Here is a 19,398-nt window from a genome sequence, read left to right on the forward strand (position 1 = left end):
TATGCATTGAAATGCTTGTGGTGAGGTGGTGAGGCTCAGGTTGATGCTCTACATGAGGACAAACTGTATACATACTAAACATATTAAAAATAAAGTTATATAAAAATATATGAAATAAATACAAAATATACACAAAATACAGAATATACAAAGACAGGAGGGATCTGTAGAAATTCTTTGATATGTACATTTACGAGACAGGTATAGTCTGAGTCAGTGGAGCTCAATATAAATATGTATGTTTGTGTCTATTCCTGTTATATAAAGTGACTTAGTGATGTTGTCCATAGCAGTGATGTATAGAGTATTAATAATAAAGTGTCCGAGTGCAGGGGTGTTGGTGAACGTTTCACATCTTGTTCAGGAGCCTGATGGCTTGTGGGTAGAAACTGTTCATTAGCCGGTTTGTTCTGGCCTGGATGCTGCGGTGCCTCCTGCCTGATGGCAGTAAGGTGAACAGGCCGTGTGCTGCGTGGCTACAGTCCAACCGGATCTTCTTTGGATGTTCCACACGAACAATAGCTAGACAGGTCACAGGCAGGCAGGCAGAATCTCCAGAGCGGATCACCTCTGTAAATGTTCATTTTACCCAGTCATATAGGGTCGCACCTAACAATTTATTGATTACTCTGACGAATGCTTTTTTCAAATTATTAATCTAACAACTAATAAAAAAAAATCTTTGAATGTATCAGTATTTCTTTAATCATCTTCTCTTCAAAACACATAAGGCGTGTCCCAATTCAGGGGCTGCATCCTTCGGAGGCTGTATTTGAAGGCCGACTGCGTCTCTTTCCATGGTGGATCCTTTCGCCAGCCAACAAATCCCGAGATTCATTGAGTGCCGACGAGGACGTGACACGGCTCTTTCAGCGGAGGAACAGATCGTCGCTGTCCAATGAAAACCAAGTCAATGTAAAATGAGAGTCAAATCTGAGTGATTTAGAGTATTGCTATTGGTCTATTTCTATTGGTATTGAAACAGTGTACAGAGCAGCTACAGGGTTCATGCTGAAAATGGAGATACGTAGTTTTCATTGGACAGCAGCGATATGACAGGTGGGGCACTCCACCACAAGACCATACAAACCATGGACACACCAGAACCAGGACCAGGACCAGGACCAGGAAAAGAAGGAGAATGAGAGACAGAAAAAGAGAGAGAGATATGAGGTTGCAGAGGAAGGCCAAGAAGGGCAGAGGAGGGCATGGGAGAGCACAGGAGGCCTGGGAAATGATGGACAGGCTGTTCTCTTTACTTGAAAGACGGTTTGCCCCTGCTGTCCAGTCCCGTCCCATCTTGGAGGATCAATCTCCAGCATGAGGCTTTCACCCACCTTCCCAAATGGCATATACTTGGCAGAATGCCCCATACTCTACGTAAAAGACCCTTCTAAGTAGTGAGGTGAAATGAAAGACTTCACCCTGTTACTACACAAAGATTATGAGAGAAAAAAGGAGAAAAAAAGATTTCCTGATATTGACAGCATGTAATATCACAACACATTATTCCTAAAAGTAGAAAAATAAAACATTAGAATGTCCTCATGCTATTAGCATGCATGGTAGGTAACCACAGTTTGTGCATTGGCTAAGAACTGAACCATGATACTTATATAGCCTAGCAAAGAAACTGTGTAAAATTAAAAATATACCTAAATATAAAATAAAATGTAATAATAATTATATATATATATATATATATATAATTAAATATATCTGTGTGTGTATATATATATATATATATAATATTTAAACCAATCAGCATCATCGTCTCCATAGCAGTTGTGGGTTCTGAAGACTTGTATTGTGATGCAAACGTTCTAGAACCCTCCAGAACTCCCCGAATTAGCAGACCTGATCTCATTCGTGTGGAGAGAAATGGCTGGAAAGGTCTGGAATCAGCAGAGGTTAGAGGGCAATCTGTGCGATGTGGTCCTCAAAGTGGGCGAGGTCGAATTCAAAGCCCACAAGATCATCCTGTGTGCGTGCAGTGAATACTTCAGGTGAGGCCATGAACACCTTGTTATCAGTCCAGTCCCATCGTCAACATCAGCTGTTCAAAAGCTTCAACTGAGTGAAGCTGTTGGCTCTCAAAAGCAAGTGAAGGTCTAACATCGTGCAGTGTTGCCAACTTAGCGTCTTTGTCGACTTATTTAGCGACTTTTCAGACACCTCTAGTGGCTAGCGACAATCTTGCGACTTTTTCTGGTGTTGTCGGAGACCTTTGGAGACTGGGATGAGGGTTGAATGTAGAGTAGTTATGTAGTTCCGACAACAGTCTTTTGATTTAATTTGATATGCAAGAATGCAAATTAGGAGATCACAGCCAATAGCTACTTTCCGTACTGAGGAGTGGGCAACACTGACATCGTGAGAGAACGTTCATTTGCAGAAGGACGTTCCCCTGTCCAGTCGGTACCTGTGAAATCATCAGTATAAAAAAAGGCCGGACTAGCTCGACTCGACTCTTTGGTCGTCGTTATTAGCAGCTAACCAGAACGTACAACAATAGCCTTTCCTTTCCTGAACCCTGACCGCCTTCACTAGTGTTTTTACCCACTCACTCACTCAGTCATTCAATAGGCGCTTTTCTCTAGCGCCCTCTACTGGTGATCATCATCACATACATATCAAAGCTGGGTTTTAGTTACAGATTAGGTGCACATACACCTCAATACAGTAACCCGTTACAGTGAGATAACAGGACTGTAGACTTCTAAATATCTGTCTCTGTGCTATCCCAGAGTTCTGTTCACCAGCAGCCACTGGAAGTGCTCCAAGAAGAGCGTGTTCACCATCCCAGACATGTCTCCATACATAATGGAGCTCATCTTGCAGTACGCCTACAGCGATGACGTCGTCATCACGTCCGAGAACGTGCAGCACCTTCTGGCTGCCGCCGACCAGCTGGATGTCCTCGGCCTCGTGGGCCTCTGCTGCAACTTCCTGGAGAAGCAGCTCTGCCCTGAGAACTGCATTGGAATCTGCAGGTCAGGACAGCGAGGAGGGGGGACCGTTCACTGTAGGGTGTATAGGTTTGGAAATGGTCCAAGTAAAAATGTATACCCCCATGGTGATGTTTATCTGCTCCAGAAAGTCCTATTCTATTGGCAGTACCTCTCTAGAGGTGTGGGTGTTTTAGTACATGTGTGTGTGTTCATCAGAAGGGGTGTCCAAAAATATTTGGACATATTGTCTACTGAGATCTACAGTTTGAGGACATCACATCTGTACTCTGCTGCAGATTCGCCGACTGCTACTCGTGCAGTGAGCTGTATCAACGGGCCTACGCCTACATCCTGCATCACTTTGAGGAGGTGGTGCGAGAGCCGGGGGAGGAGTTCCTGGAGCTCACTCTGCCGCAGCTGAGCGACGTCCTGGAGAAGGACGAGCTGAACGTGAAGAAGGAGGAAACGGTGTTCGAAGCCGTGCTGAAGTGGATCGAACACTCCCCTATGCTCCGGTCCAGCTGCATTGTGGTCCTGCTGCCGAAGGTGAGGGAAACAGGCCAGCAGCAGTGCTGATGTTTACACCCCCACCAAGAGACGGCAATTGACTTTTATTGACCACTGAGAGTTTTGGGCTTGAGAGCCCTTTGTGCGACCAGACCTCTCTGTGCTCACTCAGCTCTTACAGGCTGTGAGAGATCTGAACCTGACTAGCCATGTCTGTTTCTCCTGCTACGGCTGTATGTTTAGGTGCGGATGGGCCTGATGAGCGCTAATTTCTTCTTGAGCAACGTGAGGAACAACCCGCTGGTCAGCAGCCACCTGCAGTGTCAGCCCATCGTTGCTCGCGTCATGAAGACCTTGCATCACATCTGCAGGAACGGCCTGACCTACACCTGTTACCTCGATCCCGTAAGCCGGCCCCGGCTGCCCTACTCCATCCTGTTCGCCATTGGCGGCTGGAGTGGCAGCAACCCCACCAATGCCATCGAGGCCTACGATTCGAGGGCAGACCGCTGGATGCTGATTCCTTGGGCAGAAGAAAGCGCAAGAGCTTATCACGGCACGGCGTTCCTGGACGGCGTGTTGTACATCATTGGCGGCTTCAACAGACTGACGTACTTCAACACGGTGCAGAAGTTCAACCCTGTCACGCATGCCTGGCAGCAGGCGGGGCCCATGCACTTCTGCCGCTGTTACGTCAGCGTCACCGTGCTGGACGGCCACGTCTACGCCATGGGCGGCTTTAACGGCTACGAACGGCTGAACTCGGCGGAGCGCTACGAGCCCAAGACCAACCAGTGGAGCCTCCTGCCACCCATGCATGAGGAAAGAAGCGACGCGAGCGCTACCACCCTCAACGGCAAGGTAGGAGCACACTGTGGGGGCTTCTTTAGCACAGGTAGTGCAGAACAGCGAATGTACGGCAGTGGCAATTTGCCTGAATGCTGGCTGCTGTTTCCACCAGGTGTACATCTGCGGAGGCTTCAATGGCAGCGAGTGTCTGTTCACGGCCGAGTGCTACGACCCCCAGACCAGTCAGTGGACTCTTATCGCCCCCATGCAGACGAGCAGGAGTGGAGTGGGTGTTGTTGCTTTCAATCAGCGGGTGTTTGTGGTGAGCTCCAGTAATTATTCAGTAACTTGTATGAATGCCGTAGTAACAGATGGGGACGTTACTAAGGTAGTAAAGTGGTCTTCCTGTGGTCAGATTGGTGGATTTGATGGAGTTAATCGGCTACGTTCTGCTGAAGCCTACAACCCCAACACCGACTCCTGGAGCGCTGTCTCCTCCATGTTCCACCCTCGCAGCAATTTCGGCATTGAGGTAAAGAAGACCCTGAGACCCTGAAATTGCACTGATCATCAGTCAATCAGGGTAAGAACAGTCATGCTAATCTGTAATGTCTCCTCTGGTGGGTTCCTCTGCAGGTTTTGGACGACCGCCTGTACGTGGCAGGTGGCTTTAACGGTCACACCACCGTCTCCAGCTCTGAGTACTACGAGGAGAAGGCAGATGAGTGGTACGAATTTCGGCCTATGAATGTGAACCACAATTGCAGATGAGCTCCTGTTACCTTCTGTGCAGGCCACTGCACACTGGACTCGTCCACTGCCGTCCAGCAGTGTTCAGTGTCTCTGAGCACCACAGTGGGCTAGTCAGCTTTACACTGTATTACTGTAATCTGCTGATGCAGCCTTGTGTATGTGATGGATCGTATTTGTTGTGGGCCTTGCAGGTTTGATATCCAGGATATGCACGTGAACCGCAGTGCGCTGAGTTGCTGTGTGGTGTCTGGCCTGCCAAATGTGGCAGAATACACTTTCCACCACCAGACAGCCTAACCACCCCCCAGGAAAACGGTGACGTGGCGTCAGGTCAGCTACGGAAGGACCAAATAAAAGAAACTGCACTTTGAAATGGAGACAATCTGTGACTCTCTAAGAACCTCTTGTAGGTGTTTATGCAGATAATGACGTAATACTACTAGGACTCTAAAGGCTGTTAGCTTTCTAATGGTACTATAGCTCTAGGAGCTGTCCATCCAGCACCACTGGAACGCATCTTGGTTCTAGACTCTCTTTAGGTGCTCTTTAGGTGCTCTCTTGCTTCAGGATCTACATGTCCAGCACAGTGGACACCCACCTTGGTTCTAGAGGCTATTTACACTTCTTGGAGTGAGATACTGGTCTCCTACTCTCCTCTAAAATCTGTCATTTTCACGTTCCCTGTAGCCTTTTCAACACATGCCTTGGTTTTTAGATGATTTCTAGCTCCAGAAGCTGCACATTCAGCACCATGGACACACACATTGGTGACACTCTCTACACTGGCTGGTGTTGGATATTGGTCTCCTATTTTGCTTAAAAAAAAACCCACATCTTTATCAACTTAGGTGTTTTTCCAAACTCCTTGGTCTTTAGGTACTCTCTTGCTTCTGGATCTACATGTCCAGTACAGTGGACACACACTTTGGTTCTAGACAATATCGGTTGCCTACTGTCCTATCAAATCTGTCCATTCTCACAGACCCTGTAGCCTTTTCAACACAAGTCTTGGTTTTTAGATGATTCCTAGCTCAAGAAACTGTTCAGGACCATGGACTTTCAGCACCATGGACACATACACTGGTTCTAGACGCTCTTTACACTCCCTGGCATTGGATATTGGTCTCCTAGTTTGCTTTAAAGCTCTATGTTTGCACCAATTGTGGTGCATTTTCCAAAACTTTTGAGTAAGGGACCCACCATAAGAAAACTAAAATAACATAAAAATCCTGGAATTAAGAAGAGCTACTGGTTACACAATAATTTTCCATAAAAAATGGAACACTAGCCCAAAACTACACAGAATTACAGGAATGAGACCCAAATATAACTGTTAGAAGCCTTATCATGGGCATATTTAGCTCTTCCCTCAGCACTGGCTACATACCTAAATACCTCAAATCAGAAATTATCAAGCCTATTCTCAAAAACACCTAACCTTGACCCCTATGAGCTCAGTAATAGAAGCGATAGACCAATATGAAATCTCCCCTTCATAGCCTTCAAGGTCCTAGAAAACATAGTGTGGCATCTACAAGATCTTTCAGACTGGATTTAGACCCAACCACAGCACTGAAACGGCTCTATTAAGAGTCTCAGATGACCTACTTGACCTTGATCTCGTGTGCAGCCCACACTACAGCCCACAGTAGTGGTGCTTTGAGGGGGTTTCATTTCAAGCTGTCCTCAATCTTAAAAAAAACACACCTCCTCCAGGATGGAAAGATGTTCCTCAAATCTTGCAAATGAGCACATCGTCCAGGTACGCCATGCAGATGTCTATGGCAGACCCCTGAGGATAAGCTCCATCCTTCTTGAGTGAGTTTGACAGGTCCATTGACATAGACCGCCACTGGTAAAGGCCCCGCCCGGAAGTAAACACCTCAGCAACTTCAACTTGCCCATAGAAATTTGCAAAGCCTATGTGCCGAACCGTACAGCACCTGCCAGCGCTTCCAGTGTATCATCCATGCATGACAGAGGATGACAATCTTTTACAGTCACGCTGCTCCGACATCTGTAATGGATGCAAAATCTCCATCGGCCGTATTTGTTTTCCACTATAGCGATTAAACAGGTCCAGGGCCTGCAGCTCCCTTCAGTCACACCAGCTGCGAGCAGCTCCACCACCTTTTTCTCAATCTCAGCAGTCTGTTTGGGTGAGGTTCGGTAGGCGTGGTTCTCCATACTAATGCGATGTTCATCAATGTGTATTTGCTTGTACTCCAATTTAGAGTGTTGAAGATGTCCTTATACCACAGCAGTAGTGCTGATAGTGTTGCCCTTTGTGATGTTAAGATGGGGGATGGGGAATTCAGTGACTCAGAGGACCCCATATGGGTGGATTGAAGGAACGGACTGGCCACCGCTTCATTTATCAGTCTACTCAGGCTTTAGTAGAGCTCAATAAATAACTGATCAGTACAGTGATTTATCAATCTACTCAGGCTTTAGTAGAGCTCAATAAATAACTGATCAGCACAGTGATTTATCAGTCTGCTCAGGCTTTAGTAGAGCTCAGTAACACTGAGATAAATAACTGATCAGCTCAGTGATTTATCAGTCTGCTCAGGCTTTAGTAGAGCTCAGTAACACTGAGATAAATAACTGATCAGCTCAGTGATTTATCAGTCTACTCAGGCTTTAGTAGAACTCAGTAACACTGAGATAAATAACTGATCAGCTCAGTGATTTATCAGTCTGCTCAGGCTTTAGTAGAGCTCAGTAACACTGAGATAAATAACTGATCAGCTCAGTGATTTATCAGTCTGCTCAGGCTTTAGTAGAGCTCAGTAACACTGAGATAAATAACTGATCAGCTCAGTGATTTATCAGTCTACTCAGGCTTTAGTAGAACTCAGTAACACTGAGATAAATAACTGATCAGCTCAGTGATTTATCAGTCTGCTCAGGCTTTAGTAGAGCTCAGTAACACTGAGATAAATAAGTGATCAGCACAGTGATTTATCAGTCTACTCAGGCTTTAGTAGAGTTCAGTAACACTGAGATAAATAGCTGATCAGCTCAGTGATTTATCAGTCTACTCAGGCTTTAGTAGAGCTCAGTAACACTGAGATAAATAGCTGATCAGCTCAGTGATTTATCAGTCTACTCAGGCTTTAGTAGAGCTCAGTAACACTGAGATAAATAACTGATCAGCACAGTGATTTATCAGTCTACTCAGGCTTTAGTAGAGCTCAGTAACACTGAGATAAATAACTGATCAGCACAGTGATTTATCAGTCTACTCAGGCTTTAGTAGAGCTCAGTAACACTGAGATAAATAACTGATCTGCACAGTGATTTATCAGTCTACTCAGGCTTTAGTAGAGCTCAGTAACACTGAGATAAATAACTGATCTGCACAGTGATTTATCAGTCTGCTCAGGCTTTAGTAGAGCTCAGTAACACTGAGATAAATAACTGATCAGCACAGTGATTTATCAGTCTACTCAGGCTTTAGTAGAGCTCAGTAACACTGAGATAAATAACTGATCTGCACAGTGATTTATCAGTCTACTCAGGCTTTAGTAGATCTCAGTAACACTGAGATAAATAACTGTCTACTCAGGCTTTAGTAGAGCTCAGTAACACTGAGATAAATAACTGATCAGCACAATGATTTGTCAGTCTACTCAGGCTTTAGTAGAGCTCAGTAACACTGAGATAAATAACTGATCAGCACAGTGATTTATCAGTCTACTCAGGCTTTAGTAGAACTCAGTAACACTGAGATAAATAACTGATCAGCACAGTGATTTATCAGTCTACTCAGACTTTAGTAGAGCTCAGTAACACTGAGATAAATAGCTGATCAGCTCAGTGATTTATCAGTCTACTCAGGCTTTAGTAGAGCTCAGTAACACTGAGATAAATAACTGATCAGCACAGTGATTTATCAGTCTACTCAGGCTTTAGTAGAGCTCAGTAACACTGAGATAAATAACTGATCTGCACAGTGATTTATCAGTCTACTCAGGCTTTAGTAGATCTCAGTAACACTGAGATAAATAACTGTCTACTCAGGCTTTAGTAGAGCTCAGTAACACTGAGATAAATAACTGATCAGCACAATGATTTGTCAGTCTACTCAGGCTTTAGTAGAGCTCAGTAACACTGAGATAAATAACTGATCAGCACAGTGATGTATCAGTCTACTCAGGCTTTAGTAGAGCTCAGTAACACTGAGATAAATAACTAATCAGCTCAGTGATTTATCAGTCTACTCAGGCTTTAGTAGAGCTCAGTAACACTGAGATAAATAACTGATCAGCACAGTGATGTATCAGTCTACTCAGGCTTTAGTAGAGCTCAGTAACACTGAGATAAAAGACATTTAAAGGTACAATAAAAAAATACAGCAAATAAAAATCAGCCTGTTTCACTGTGATTTTCTTTCCTGATTCCTGTTTCTCATTTTGGATTTGACGTGACAAGTTCTGCCTCTATTTGACAGCGTCCAAATGTCTTCTGGCCAGCCACATCTGGCAAGAGGTTTTCTTTTTCAAGGAGTGAATCGGCCAGCAGTGCACAGCATCACCTTGAGACTGAGGGGGAATAACAAGGAGGAAGAGGCCTGGAGGAGGATGAAAGGCTCAGTGCATTTACAATGAGAGAGCGTGAGACAGAGCGAAAGAGAGAGAGAGAGAGAGAGAGAGAGAGCAGTTGGCAGTGTCTGCTGTATAAATTAACTGACCCCCAGTTAGAGGAGCTTATTAACAGATGCTGATGAAATTAATATACGCTTACATTAATCAGTGAACTTGTACACAGCCATAACATTAAAACCACCTGCCTACCTAATAGTGTGTTGATCCCCCTCATGCTGTCAGTCCTCAAACAGTTCCCAGAGTTGAGAGTCGTCCAATTAAAATGCCACACTCTTCCCTCTGTCCCTCTCCACTCGAGTCCTTTTGGGCAGACTTGACTTAAGGCTTAAGTTATCTAGCTAAACCCCTGATGTCCTAATCCCTAATGTATACTCTTAGCATTTTGTCCTGGTTTCAACTACACTATAACTTTTGTCTGGTCAATCTGATGAGTGATGGTCAGCTGTAGTCAGCAGCTGTAGTCGGATAGGCCTATCTACAGGCACCTTTCGCATCACTAAATTAATAACTTAAGTAAACATATGATATTTTGTAACCCTGTATATGTCATTTTGACCCTGTGTTAATTTCACGTCCCCCCAAAAAACAAAAAAATTGTGTACACAATGCACAAGGCTATGAATATAAGGGGCCTCTGTACTCGGACAGGGCACTGCATATCTCTGTTGGACATACAGCACTATTTAGCTGTATAAGCCTTAGGTTCATGACTCTCTGTTGGGCCATTTGGGATTCAGCCGCTGTTGATTTTCATGAGGCACATGGTTCTTTTATCTGACATCACTGTCTCGAATGCGCTCCAGCAGGCCATTTTAGAGCAAAGCTACATGCGCCACATGGATCCCTTGGGTTGAATCGTCAAGTATGAGTATCATTAGGTCAGAAAGATTGAATCTATGCTGCAAATCAGAATTTAAAAACGAGGCTTAGAAGGCTTGGCTTTGTAGCGCCGTCTTACTGGTGCATAGTGCATAGGCGCAACTTGGATGGGCCTATGGATCAGCGGTATGTCTGACTGAGGAAGATTGAAGCATATTGAAGAACACCCTGCCAACACTGATGCATGGCAGTGGCTCAGGAGAGAGTGGGGCCTGTAGCTTGAGCAGGGGGAGACGTAGCTTGGGCGTCATTGGAGCTTCCAACAGAACAGTGATCCCAAGCATGCTGGTTTGGTTTCAGAAGAAGTCCTGGAAGAGTCTGGAGTGGCCGTCACAGTCGCCCGACTTGATCCCAACAGAAAGTCTTGAGGCCACTGCTCATGAGGAGTGGGCTAGGCTTCTCAGGAACACTGCCAGACACTGGTATCTGGCTATGCAGCAGATACCACCACCCAGATAAGACCTGCTCTGTGGGATTCTGACCATTGCAGAAAGGAGGCAGAACTACAGAGTGTAGTCCTATATGGTCAGTGGAGATTTAACTCATTTAACAAACAATGAGTGCAGAAGCAAGGAGGTGGTATTAATGTTATGGCTGATCGGTGTATGTATTTGTACATACCCAGAGGGCATGTTTTAGCTGGAGCTGACAACTGTGGCTTTTCACACCTGCATCTCTAACTGTGAGCATTAATTATTGAGGTTTTAGCCGTTTCCATTGTGAACCGCTGCAGCTATAGGATGAGAGGATGTGGACCCGCACAATAACCTGCAAAGTTTCAGTACCCGGGTGCATTCGGGGGTGCACATCCCACATTCTCTTTGAATAAACTCCCAGAGCTGCGTGCTGTTGTTATAGTAGTAATTCTTCAAGTCTGGTTGTCCGTAAATAAACCAGGGGTCTTTTGACCAGGGGTGCCTAGACTTCTGCACATGACTATATCAGAAAAAATATAAATATTAAAAAAATACTACAAATACCAAAAATCCCTGAAAGGCCCTGAAATGTCAACAATTTCCCACATCCCTTTGCATGTCCGTGTTTTGCCATTTTGGGCATTATTAATACTGACTTTTTAAATAATTGAACATGAGGCGTATTTGCTTCGGCATGCGGCGGGTAGCATTTCACAGTGGATTGGATGTAAAGGCAACAGCGCTGCTACTGCAGACTGGACCTTTTAAATGCGGTGAGGTTTGGGAACTGCTCTGCTATTTAATAAATCTGAAGGTCATGAAGACTGGCAGAGAGGACTTGATAATAATTGAGGACTTGAAGCTACACCAACACAAACGGACACCTTCAGGCACGTAACAACGTTTAAGAGGAACCAGTGAAGAAGGAATCAGACCATTAATAAGCAGATTGCTTATAAAAAATTAGCAAGGGGTAAAAAAATAGGGGGGGGGTGGTCTGGCCTCTGTACACTGTACAGCGAAATGTGTAATCTGCATTTAACCCATCTGTGGTAGTATACACACACACACACACACTAGTGACCTAGGGGCAGTGAGTACACACACACCCAGAGCGGTGGGCAGCCAACTCCAGCGCCCGGGGAGCAGAGAGGGTTAAGGGCCTTGCTCCGAGCCCGGGAATCAAACCCACAACCCTGTTAGCCTGGCACTCTAACTGCTAAGCCACCACTGCCCTATAATAGCTGGATTATTATTATTAGTAGTAGTAGTAGTAGTAGTTTATATATTTTTATATATATATATTAGATGTCATATGGTCAAATTTGGACTGCCAATTACCCTACCCCTATGCAACCCCCCCACCACCACCACCACCACCAATCGCACGCAATGCCCCCTGTGAACACCAGTGAGGGTGGACCTCCACATGCCCCCTTCTGACGGTTGCACACCACCTCGCAGGTGCCAGTGACGGCCAGCACCGGAGCAAAGCGATGTGGGGAGAGAGCGCCACCTACCCACCCTGGAGAGAGCGAGGCCAATTGAGCTTTCTCTAGGCCTCGGCTGCTGATGGCTAGCAGCATGACCGGGATTTGAACCAGCGAACCTCTGATCACAGTGAGAGTGCCTTAGTGTGCTGGACTTCTCGAATTGGTTGTAATAAATTTCTTGGCACCGTTTATTTAGCATTTTCTGCAACAGACCCAGAGTTTGGGGACGGCCCACATACATTTAATAGGCCTGAGGTCAGGGAAGGCCTTACCAAGAGCCTTTCTACACTGTCCTGTTGGAACACCCAGTTTTAACTGATGGTATGAGGTTATACTGACGCAATCTAAGTGTAAGTTGAGATACCACCAGAGGTCCTCGTTCCCAGACTACTAGCCACGGCCTCAATCACTCACACCTGACTGCAATACCCTAATTAGCCCCCAGTTCTCCTCCTGCAATACTGAGCGGCCTCTGTCGTGTTGGCTTGTCTTTTTTGGGGTTTTGATCTCTGCTTGCTCTGTGTTTTTGGACTTTGGCCTCTGACCCCTTTTTGCCCTGCCCTGGACCACGTTTACTTGGGCTGTGTTTTGGTGCTACTTTGCCTTCTGTTATTAAGACCTGCTTATGGATCCTACAAAACTGCCTGGGCTCTATTTTCGTTCAGACCCATAAGAATAATCAAATAATAAAATTATATTATAATAAATAATATAGAATAATATAATAATAAATAGAAAAATACGCAATGGATTCAAAGCCAAATTGAGCATAATTAAACTTCTGTGCTGTGAATGGTCTTGGTCTAGGGGCTCCCATATGGGTCAACTGTCTAAGCATTGGCCCTGTATTGACAGATGGCTGTGGCATCACCAAGGATCAACACCCGTGCTTGTGCTCACCGCGTCCGCTCTGATCCCGTGTAGGCCTGAGCAGGCCCTTTCATGCCTCCACCTGGGCTCGTTAGCCTGAACGGCCACAGGTGAACGGCATCAGGGCGGTGTGGGTGGCTGAGCTCTCTCCCACCTCCTCACTGCCACAACGGGCAAAACATATTTTATGTGGCTCTCCGTAGAGGAACACTGGTAGTGGAGTGGGCTGTACTGAAGAGCTCAGGTGAGTTGGATTGGGTAGCTAGGTGTGGAAGTGTGTAAGATCTAAGTGTCTATGAGTGAGCATCTGCACACAAGTCACGGTGTGCACTACTAAGCACTGACTGGGGTGATGTAAAGCATACTGTGGAGCATTGTAAATTATCTGGAGTGATGGATCACCCTGGAACAACCTGGCGGGCTGATGGATGAATCTGGGTTTGGCTGATGGGAGGAGAACACTACCTGCCTCATACGGTACTAACGGTAACGTGTTGGTGGAGAGGAGATGCTGTGGAATGGGACGTTCAACAAGTTTACAAGATGTGTGATGGTCAGGCATCCACATACTTTTGTCATTTAATAAATCCTACATGGTTCTCAGTTGATGTTTGATCCCGACACTTTCTTTCTTTCTGTCTTTTGCATGCAGTGACTGCCTGACGTTTCAAAGACATCACCAAGTCCTGAGCATCTTCTAAAGCAGGCATCTTCAGCTCTTGCTTGTTTCTGTGCCTTGGGTTTTCTCATCAGCATCTGGGCCGCATGCTCAATTGGATTTAAATCAGAAGCCTGGCATCAGCTTTCCATTTCTTTACTTTGGAAAACACCTGTTTAGGATCATGATCTTGCTGCAGGATGGATCCTTCACAAGTCAAGAAACCCACAATTCTGGCAAGAACGTCCTGTAGGCTGCTGGTAGACCTGCATGACCGCAGATTCAGCTCCTTCCTTCACACTATGGCCAAATGCAATCGCTCCTATTAGCCAATCATTAACATCTGCTTTGCGACTCATTTTCCACACATCCAACGAGACGCTCCCTGCACTGTACCACCTCACACGGGACCGACCAACCTTGTGCAGTGCCACCTGCAGGAGCCTGAAGTTACTACCCCCTTAAACACATCTGGAGAGTCAATATTTGCCTTTATTCGGCCCGGGGCCGTTTAGCAACGCAACTGGCTTCATGGAACTGGCTCGTAACTCTCTCTTCTTCACCCGTGTGACTCACTTAGGTTTAGCAGTCTGCAGCTTCTCCACAAGGGGGTACTGTTAGTCCTCAAACAGCTTGCTCAGTGCTTTGAAACAACGATGACGTCTTGTAACCGTTAAAGCCAATAGGCCCCCTGCCCGCCAGAAGACACACCTGAGGGGATTGAGAAAAGGAGCCAGGACAGGACGTGTGGAAGACACGTGGGAGAAAGACAGAGAGGCCGGGGGGAGGCTTTCATTTCAGTGAGATTAGCTTTCTTCCATTAGGTTGGGTAAATAAAAGCTCAGTATAGCTCATACGTGAGCGTTCCTGGGTGTACATTAGGCTTCCCGGGCAGTGTGACTCACCCCGTCTCCATGCTCCTTGAGTCAGTCAGTCCTGTAAAAATGACAGGATTTAATGCAAGAAGGTAGGTAGTGGTATTAGCCATAGCGCCACACCGACCACACATGCACTTATGGGACATATGCACCATTTTACTTCCCTGTAGGTCCAGATACAATAATAGTGGTGGTCAACCTTAAACTCTCAGTACATTGAGGGTGACCTTTGAACGTCAGATCCAAGCCCGGATGTGGAGGTGGTTCGAGTCTAAGAGCTTAAAATCATTCAATCAAAAAATTCAAAACTGCAAAACAGAATCTAAAACATAAGAAATAATAAATATAAGTGTATATATATATATAAGTTCAGGTGCCACAGAGGAGAGATGCTTCCTGCTCCTGCTTCCTGGAATGTGAAGTATGAAGGGTGGTCTGTCCACAGTGGTGGGGAACACCAGTAATGAACCTTAAAGCCGAGTGACTCTATACAGAGTCTAAAGGTGTATTACCATAATCCACAATCCAGAATCGGTAGTCGGTAGCGTGGCTATTTTGTGAGAGCGAGTGTTTTGCCTTGGGTTACCCATAAACGCATCCGTATGGTATTTATTTATTTATTTATTTATTTATTTATTTATTTTAACATGCAGTTGTCCTCTAACCACATGCCAAGGTACGTGATCGTTGACCAACCTCTCTTTAGCCTCTGTTGCTGTGCCTGTAAGGCAATGTACACGTGAAGGCCATGTTTTAAAAGGTGAGGTAGGGACTCAGTAAGTCGTGACCTGTCAGTATAACCTCAAATGTGCGTGACTAAGCACTGCAGAGAGGAGTCTTAGTAGTCCAGTAATTGTGAGGTCCCTCCGACCTTGGATGCAGCCTTCAGTTGCAGACATGCCTTATATATATATATATATGTATGTATGTATGTATGTATGTATGTATGTGTATATATATATATATATATATATATATATATATATATATGTATATATATGTATGTATGTATATATATATATATATATGTATGTGTATATATATATATATATATATATATATATATATATATATATAATGTGTGTGTATATATATATATATATATATATATATATATATATATATATATATATATATATATATATATATATATATGTATGTATGTTTGTTTTGCTCAGCATATGGTCAGAGACCATTAAGAACAAAGAACCAGGCACAAAATGCTACCTGGAAGAGGCAGACCACCGTACTATTCTGCACTGGTGGACCCCTTAACGCAGCAAGGCTGATTACTCATTAACTACAGGGGCGTCTGTACAAACTGGTGGGGCTCGAAAGTTCGTAATAACACCCACACTCCGGTCTGTTTAAGGGGTTAAGTCACTCCACTACTGCGTTCTCTCCTCACTGGCTTCCTGTAGCTGCTGCCCAGGTCATCAGATTCAACCCCCTGACTCTGGTCTACAAAGCCAAGACTGGACCAGCCAGCTCCTCCGTACTTAATGGCAATGGTCAAAAGCTGATCTGCACCAAGAGCCCTTTCAGCTCGGCTTGACCCGCCATCCCTCAAAATCCACGGAAGACGAGCGTCCAGACTTTTTTCTGTTCTGCACCAAAGTGGTGGAACGAGCTTCTCCTGGGTGTCCGACACTCGCTGTCTTCAAACCCAGACTGAAGACCCTCCTCTTCTGAGAGGACTTGGGTGAATAGCAGAGTACTATGGTCTCCTTATTGACTTGTGTTTGGTAGAGTCTAAGATTAGAGGATCTTTGAATTATTAGTCTATTTAAACTAGCTGAGGTTTTTCTTGGGTAAATAGCAAAGCACTTTTGTAAGTCGCTCTGGAAAAGAGCGTCTGCTAAATGGCTTAAATGTAAATGTAAGCTCAAGAGGCTCTTTCTAATGCCTAATGTGGCTAACGAGCAGGGCAGGGTGTTTACAAAGAGAGTACATTCCTCGGCTCGGCTTCACCTCTCAGGAGGAGTCTCAACGAATTCACTCTGTTGCCTTAGGAAACAGCCCAAAGCCAGGGCCTAGGTTCATCCCTGGCACTTAATCACAGCCTTTCTGAGCAAAGGGCAGTTCTGAATGTCATTTCAGTGCTAAGTGTGTGTGTGTGTGTGTGTGTATCTTTCTGACGGACAGAATAGTCGCACTCCTGAATTAAGGAAACTGAATGAAATCCGCTTTAAAAGGATCTTCTGATCTTCTGGTCCACGTCAGTCAGTCTTTTCAGGTCATTAGACATAATGCACTGTCTAGGATGGCACACTTAGAGCTCCATTTATAAACTGGTTTGGTTCAGAAAAGGTCCTCCAACAGAACTTTTTCATTGCCTACCCCCCAAAAAAGTGCTTTCAAGAAAAGGCTCAGCCATTTATTTAAGTGTGTGCACTTAGCATAAGCATCACTCCTGTCCTCTTCATTCTCACAGGATGCACCCAATTGTAAGATGGTAGATGTGAGAGGTTTGTACCAGTGAGATGCTGTTTTACATTTATGTTGAGTCCCACTGGGGACCGGGAATGGGATACTGAAGGGTGGCCACAATTCGGTAAGGCCTCAGAATGAAACACGTTGTACTTAATTATCTCGTTCTCATGCAAAAACTGAATTATCCCATGTACACCCTTTACTATGTCAAGGCCACCACTTAAATATCTCATTTCTATGTTTTACAAAGCCATTGTCACTGGTAGTCGGCCGTGGGCAGATCTTCATTATCTTGTTGTCATGAATTACTCAGCAACTGCAAAGACTTAATTATCTCATTCCCATGCCTCGGCCACAATTGTATTATCTCATTGTCTAAACTTGACTCAAGTGAGGCCAGAACCTGAATATCTCATTCTCACACCTTACTAAGATGAGGCCTCCGTTTAACTCAATCTCGTACCGCACCTTACTGGGTCATGGCCATGGCTTAATTATCTCATTCCAGTGTCTTACTGAGTCGTGGCCACAATTACATTATCTTATTGTCACAACTGCACCTTACTGGGTCATGAGCATGGCTTAATTATCTACGTAGATAATCAAGTCCTGGCCTCAACTGAGTAAGTTGTGACAATGAGATAACTAAGTTGTGGCCAGGTCTCAGTCTTATCTCATTCCCATGCCTCGGCCACAATTGTATTATCTCATTGTCTAAACTTGACTCAAGTGAGGCCAGAACCTGAATATCTCATTCTCACATCTTACTAAGATGAGGCCTCCGTTTAACTCCATCTCGTACCGCACCTTACTGGGTCATGGCCATGGCTTAATTATCTCATTCCAGTGTCTTACTGAGTCGTGGCCACAATTACATTATCTTATTGTCACAACTGCACGTCCTGGCCTCAACTAAGTAAGTTGTGACAATGAGATAACTAAGTTGCGGCCAAGTCTCAGTCCTGTACGACACCTTACTGGGTCAGGAACATGGCTTAATTATCTCATTCCTGTGTCTTACTGAGATGTGGCCATCATTTGTGTTATCTTATTGTCACAGATTACTCTGGTGAGGTCAGGACTTGACTATCTCATTCTTACACCTTACTAAGCTGAGGCCTCAGTTTAACTCAGTCTCGTACCGAACCTTACTGGGTCATGGCCATGGCTTAATTATCTCATTCCAGTGTCTTACTGAGTTGTGGCCACAATTGCATTATCCTATTGTCACAACTGCACCTTACTTTCGGCATCGAATCGGTCATGTTCTGGGTAACTTCGTGAGTCAGTTCTGATAGGCAGGTTTAGAGGAATTCTGCCTCGTGAGACAGGGACAACAGGTCTGAGGGCATGCATGGCGGTGGGCAAGCGCAGGGCTGAATGTAATTTTAGTGCTCTGAATGTGTTTGGATTATAGGTGTCCACTCGAACAGTGGATGCTGAATGGAATCCACTTCAGAATGCTCTCTGGACAGCTCTCTGTCCTCCTGCCTCAATGGGTCTATTCAGAGCCAGAAAAACAGGCAGTTAGACTGCAGAACACACGGCTTGATGGTTCATAATGCACCTTTTCTTACATAGATCTATTTATGTAACAACAACACAATCCTGAGAATTTCTGAGTGGCTTTAAAAGAAAAGAACCGAGGAACATTTCACTGCTGCAGCTTTGCTTTTCTACGGAGCTCCAAATTGCGCCCATAACTTATCTAGCCATAGCCTTAATTATCTCATTTTCATGCCTCGCAACCTTGCAACTAGATTCCCACACTGTACTACATCCAGGCCGTGACTTCATTAGCTCATTTTCTCATGGCTTGCTGAGTCAGTGCTGTGTCTTATGCTGGAACTGAACTGGTTGGATTTTCAGAGTTTCAGAGTAGGAACGTTCAGCTGGCATTCACTAACCCAAAGTCCAAAATCCAAGATGGCCGTGCACCGTCCCCGCCCCATTTTGTTGTTTCGTTATACTTTTAGTAATGCTAACTTTCTGTCCCCGCCTCATTTTGTTGTCTCGTTATACTTTTAGTGATGCTAACTCCCTGTCCCTGCCTCATTTTGTTGTCTCGTTATACTTTTAGTGACGCTAACTCCCTGTCCCCGCCTCATTTTGTTGTCTCGTTATACTTTTAGTGACGCTAACTCCCTGTCCCCGCCTCATT

The 19,398-nt window shown here is 45.0% G+C and overlaps 1 protein-coding gene across 1 annotated transcript; it reads left to right on the plus strand.

Moving 5' to 3' along the window:
• Positions 1–1,881: 1,881 nt before the first annotated feature.
• Positions 1,882–5,297, plus strand: LOC140544442 (kelch-like protein 10). Its single transcript, XM_072667963.1, has 8 exons — positions 1,882–2,006; positions 2,748–2,993; positions 3,248–3,497; positions 3,702–4,319; positions 4,420–4,569; positions 4,663–4,779; positions 4,884–4,975; positions 5,192–5,297. Exons 1-8 carry the CDS (start codon positions 1,882–1,884, stop codon positions 5,295–5,297), a joined length of 1,704 nt encoding a protein of 567 aa, XP_072524064.1.
• The last annotated feature ends 14,101 nt before the right edge of the window (positions 5,298–19,398 follow it).

The sequence above is a fragment of the Salminus brasiliensis genome, chromosome 22, assembly GCF_030463535.1.
Source record: "Salminus brasiliensis chromosome 22, fSalBra1.hap2, whole genome shotgun sequence".
NCBI lineage: Eukaryota > Metazoa > Chordata > Actinopteri > Characiformes > Bryconidae > Salminus > Salminus brasiliensis.

Coding starts and splice junctions, on each gene's coding strand:
- LOC140544442 (XM_072667963.1), top strand. CDS start 1,882: ATGGCTGGAAAGGTCTGGAATCAGCAGAGGTTAGAGGGCAATCTGTGC. Junction 2,994..3,247: donor AACTGCATTGGAATCTGCAG/GTCAGGACAGCG, acceptor ACTCTGCTGCAG/ATTCGCCGACTGCTACTCGT. Junction 4,780..4,883: donor GCAGCAATTTCGGCATTGAG/GTAAAGAAGACC, acceptor GTTCCTCTGCAG/GTTTTGGACGACCGCCTGTA.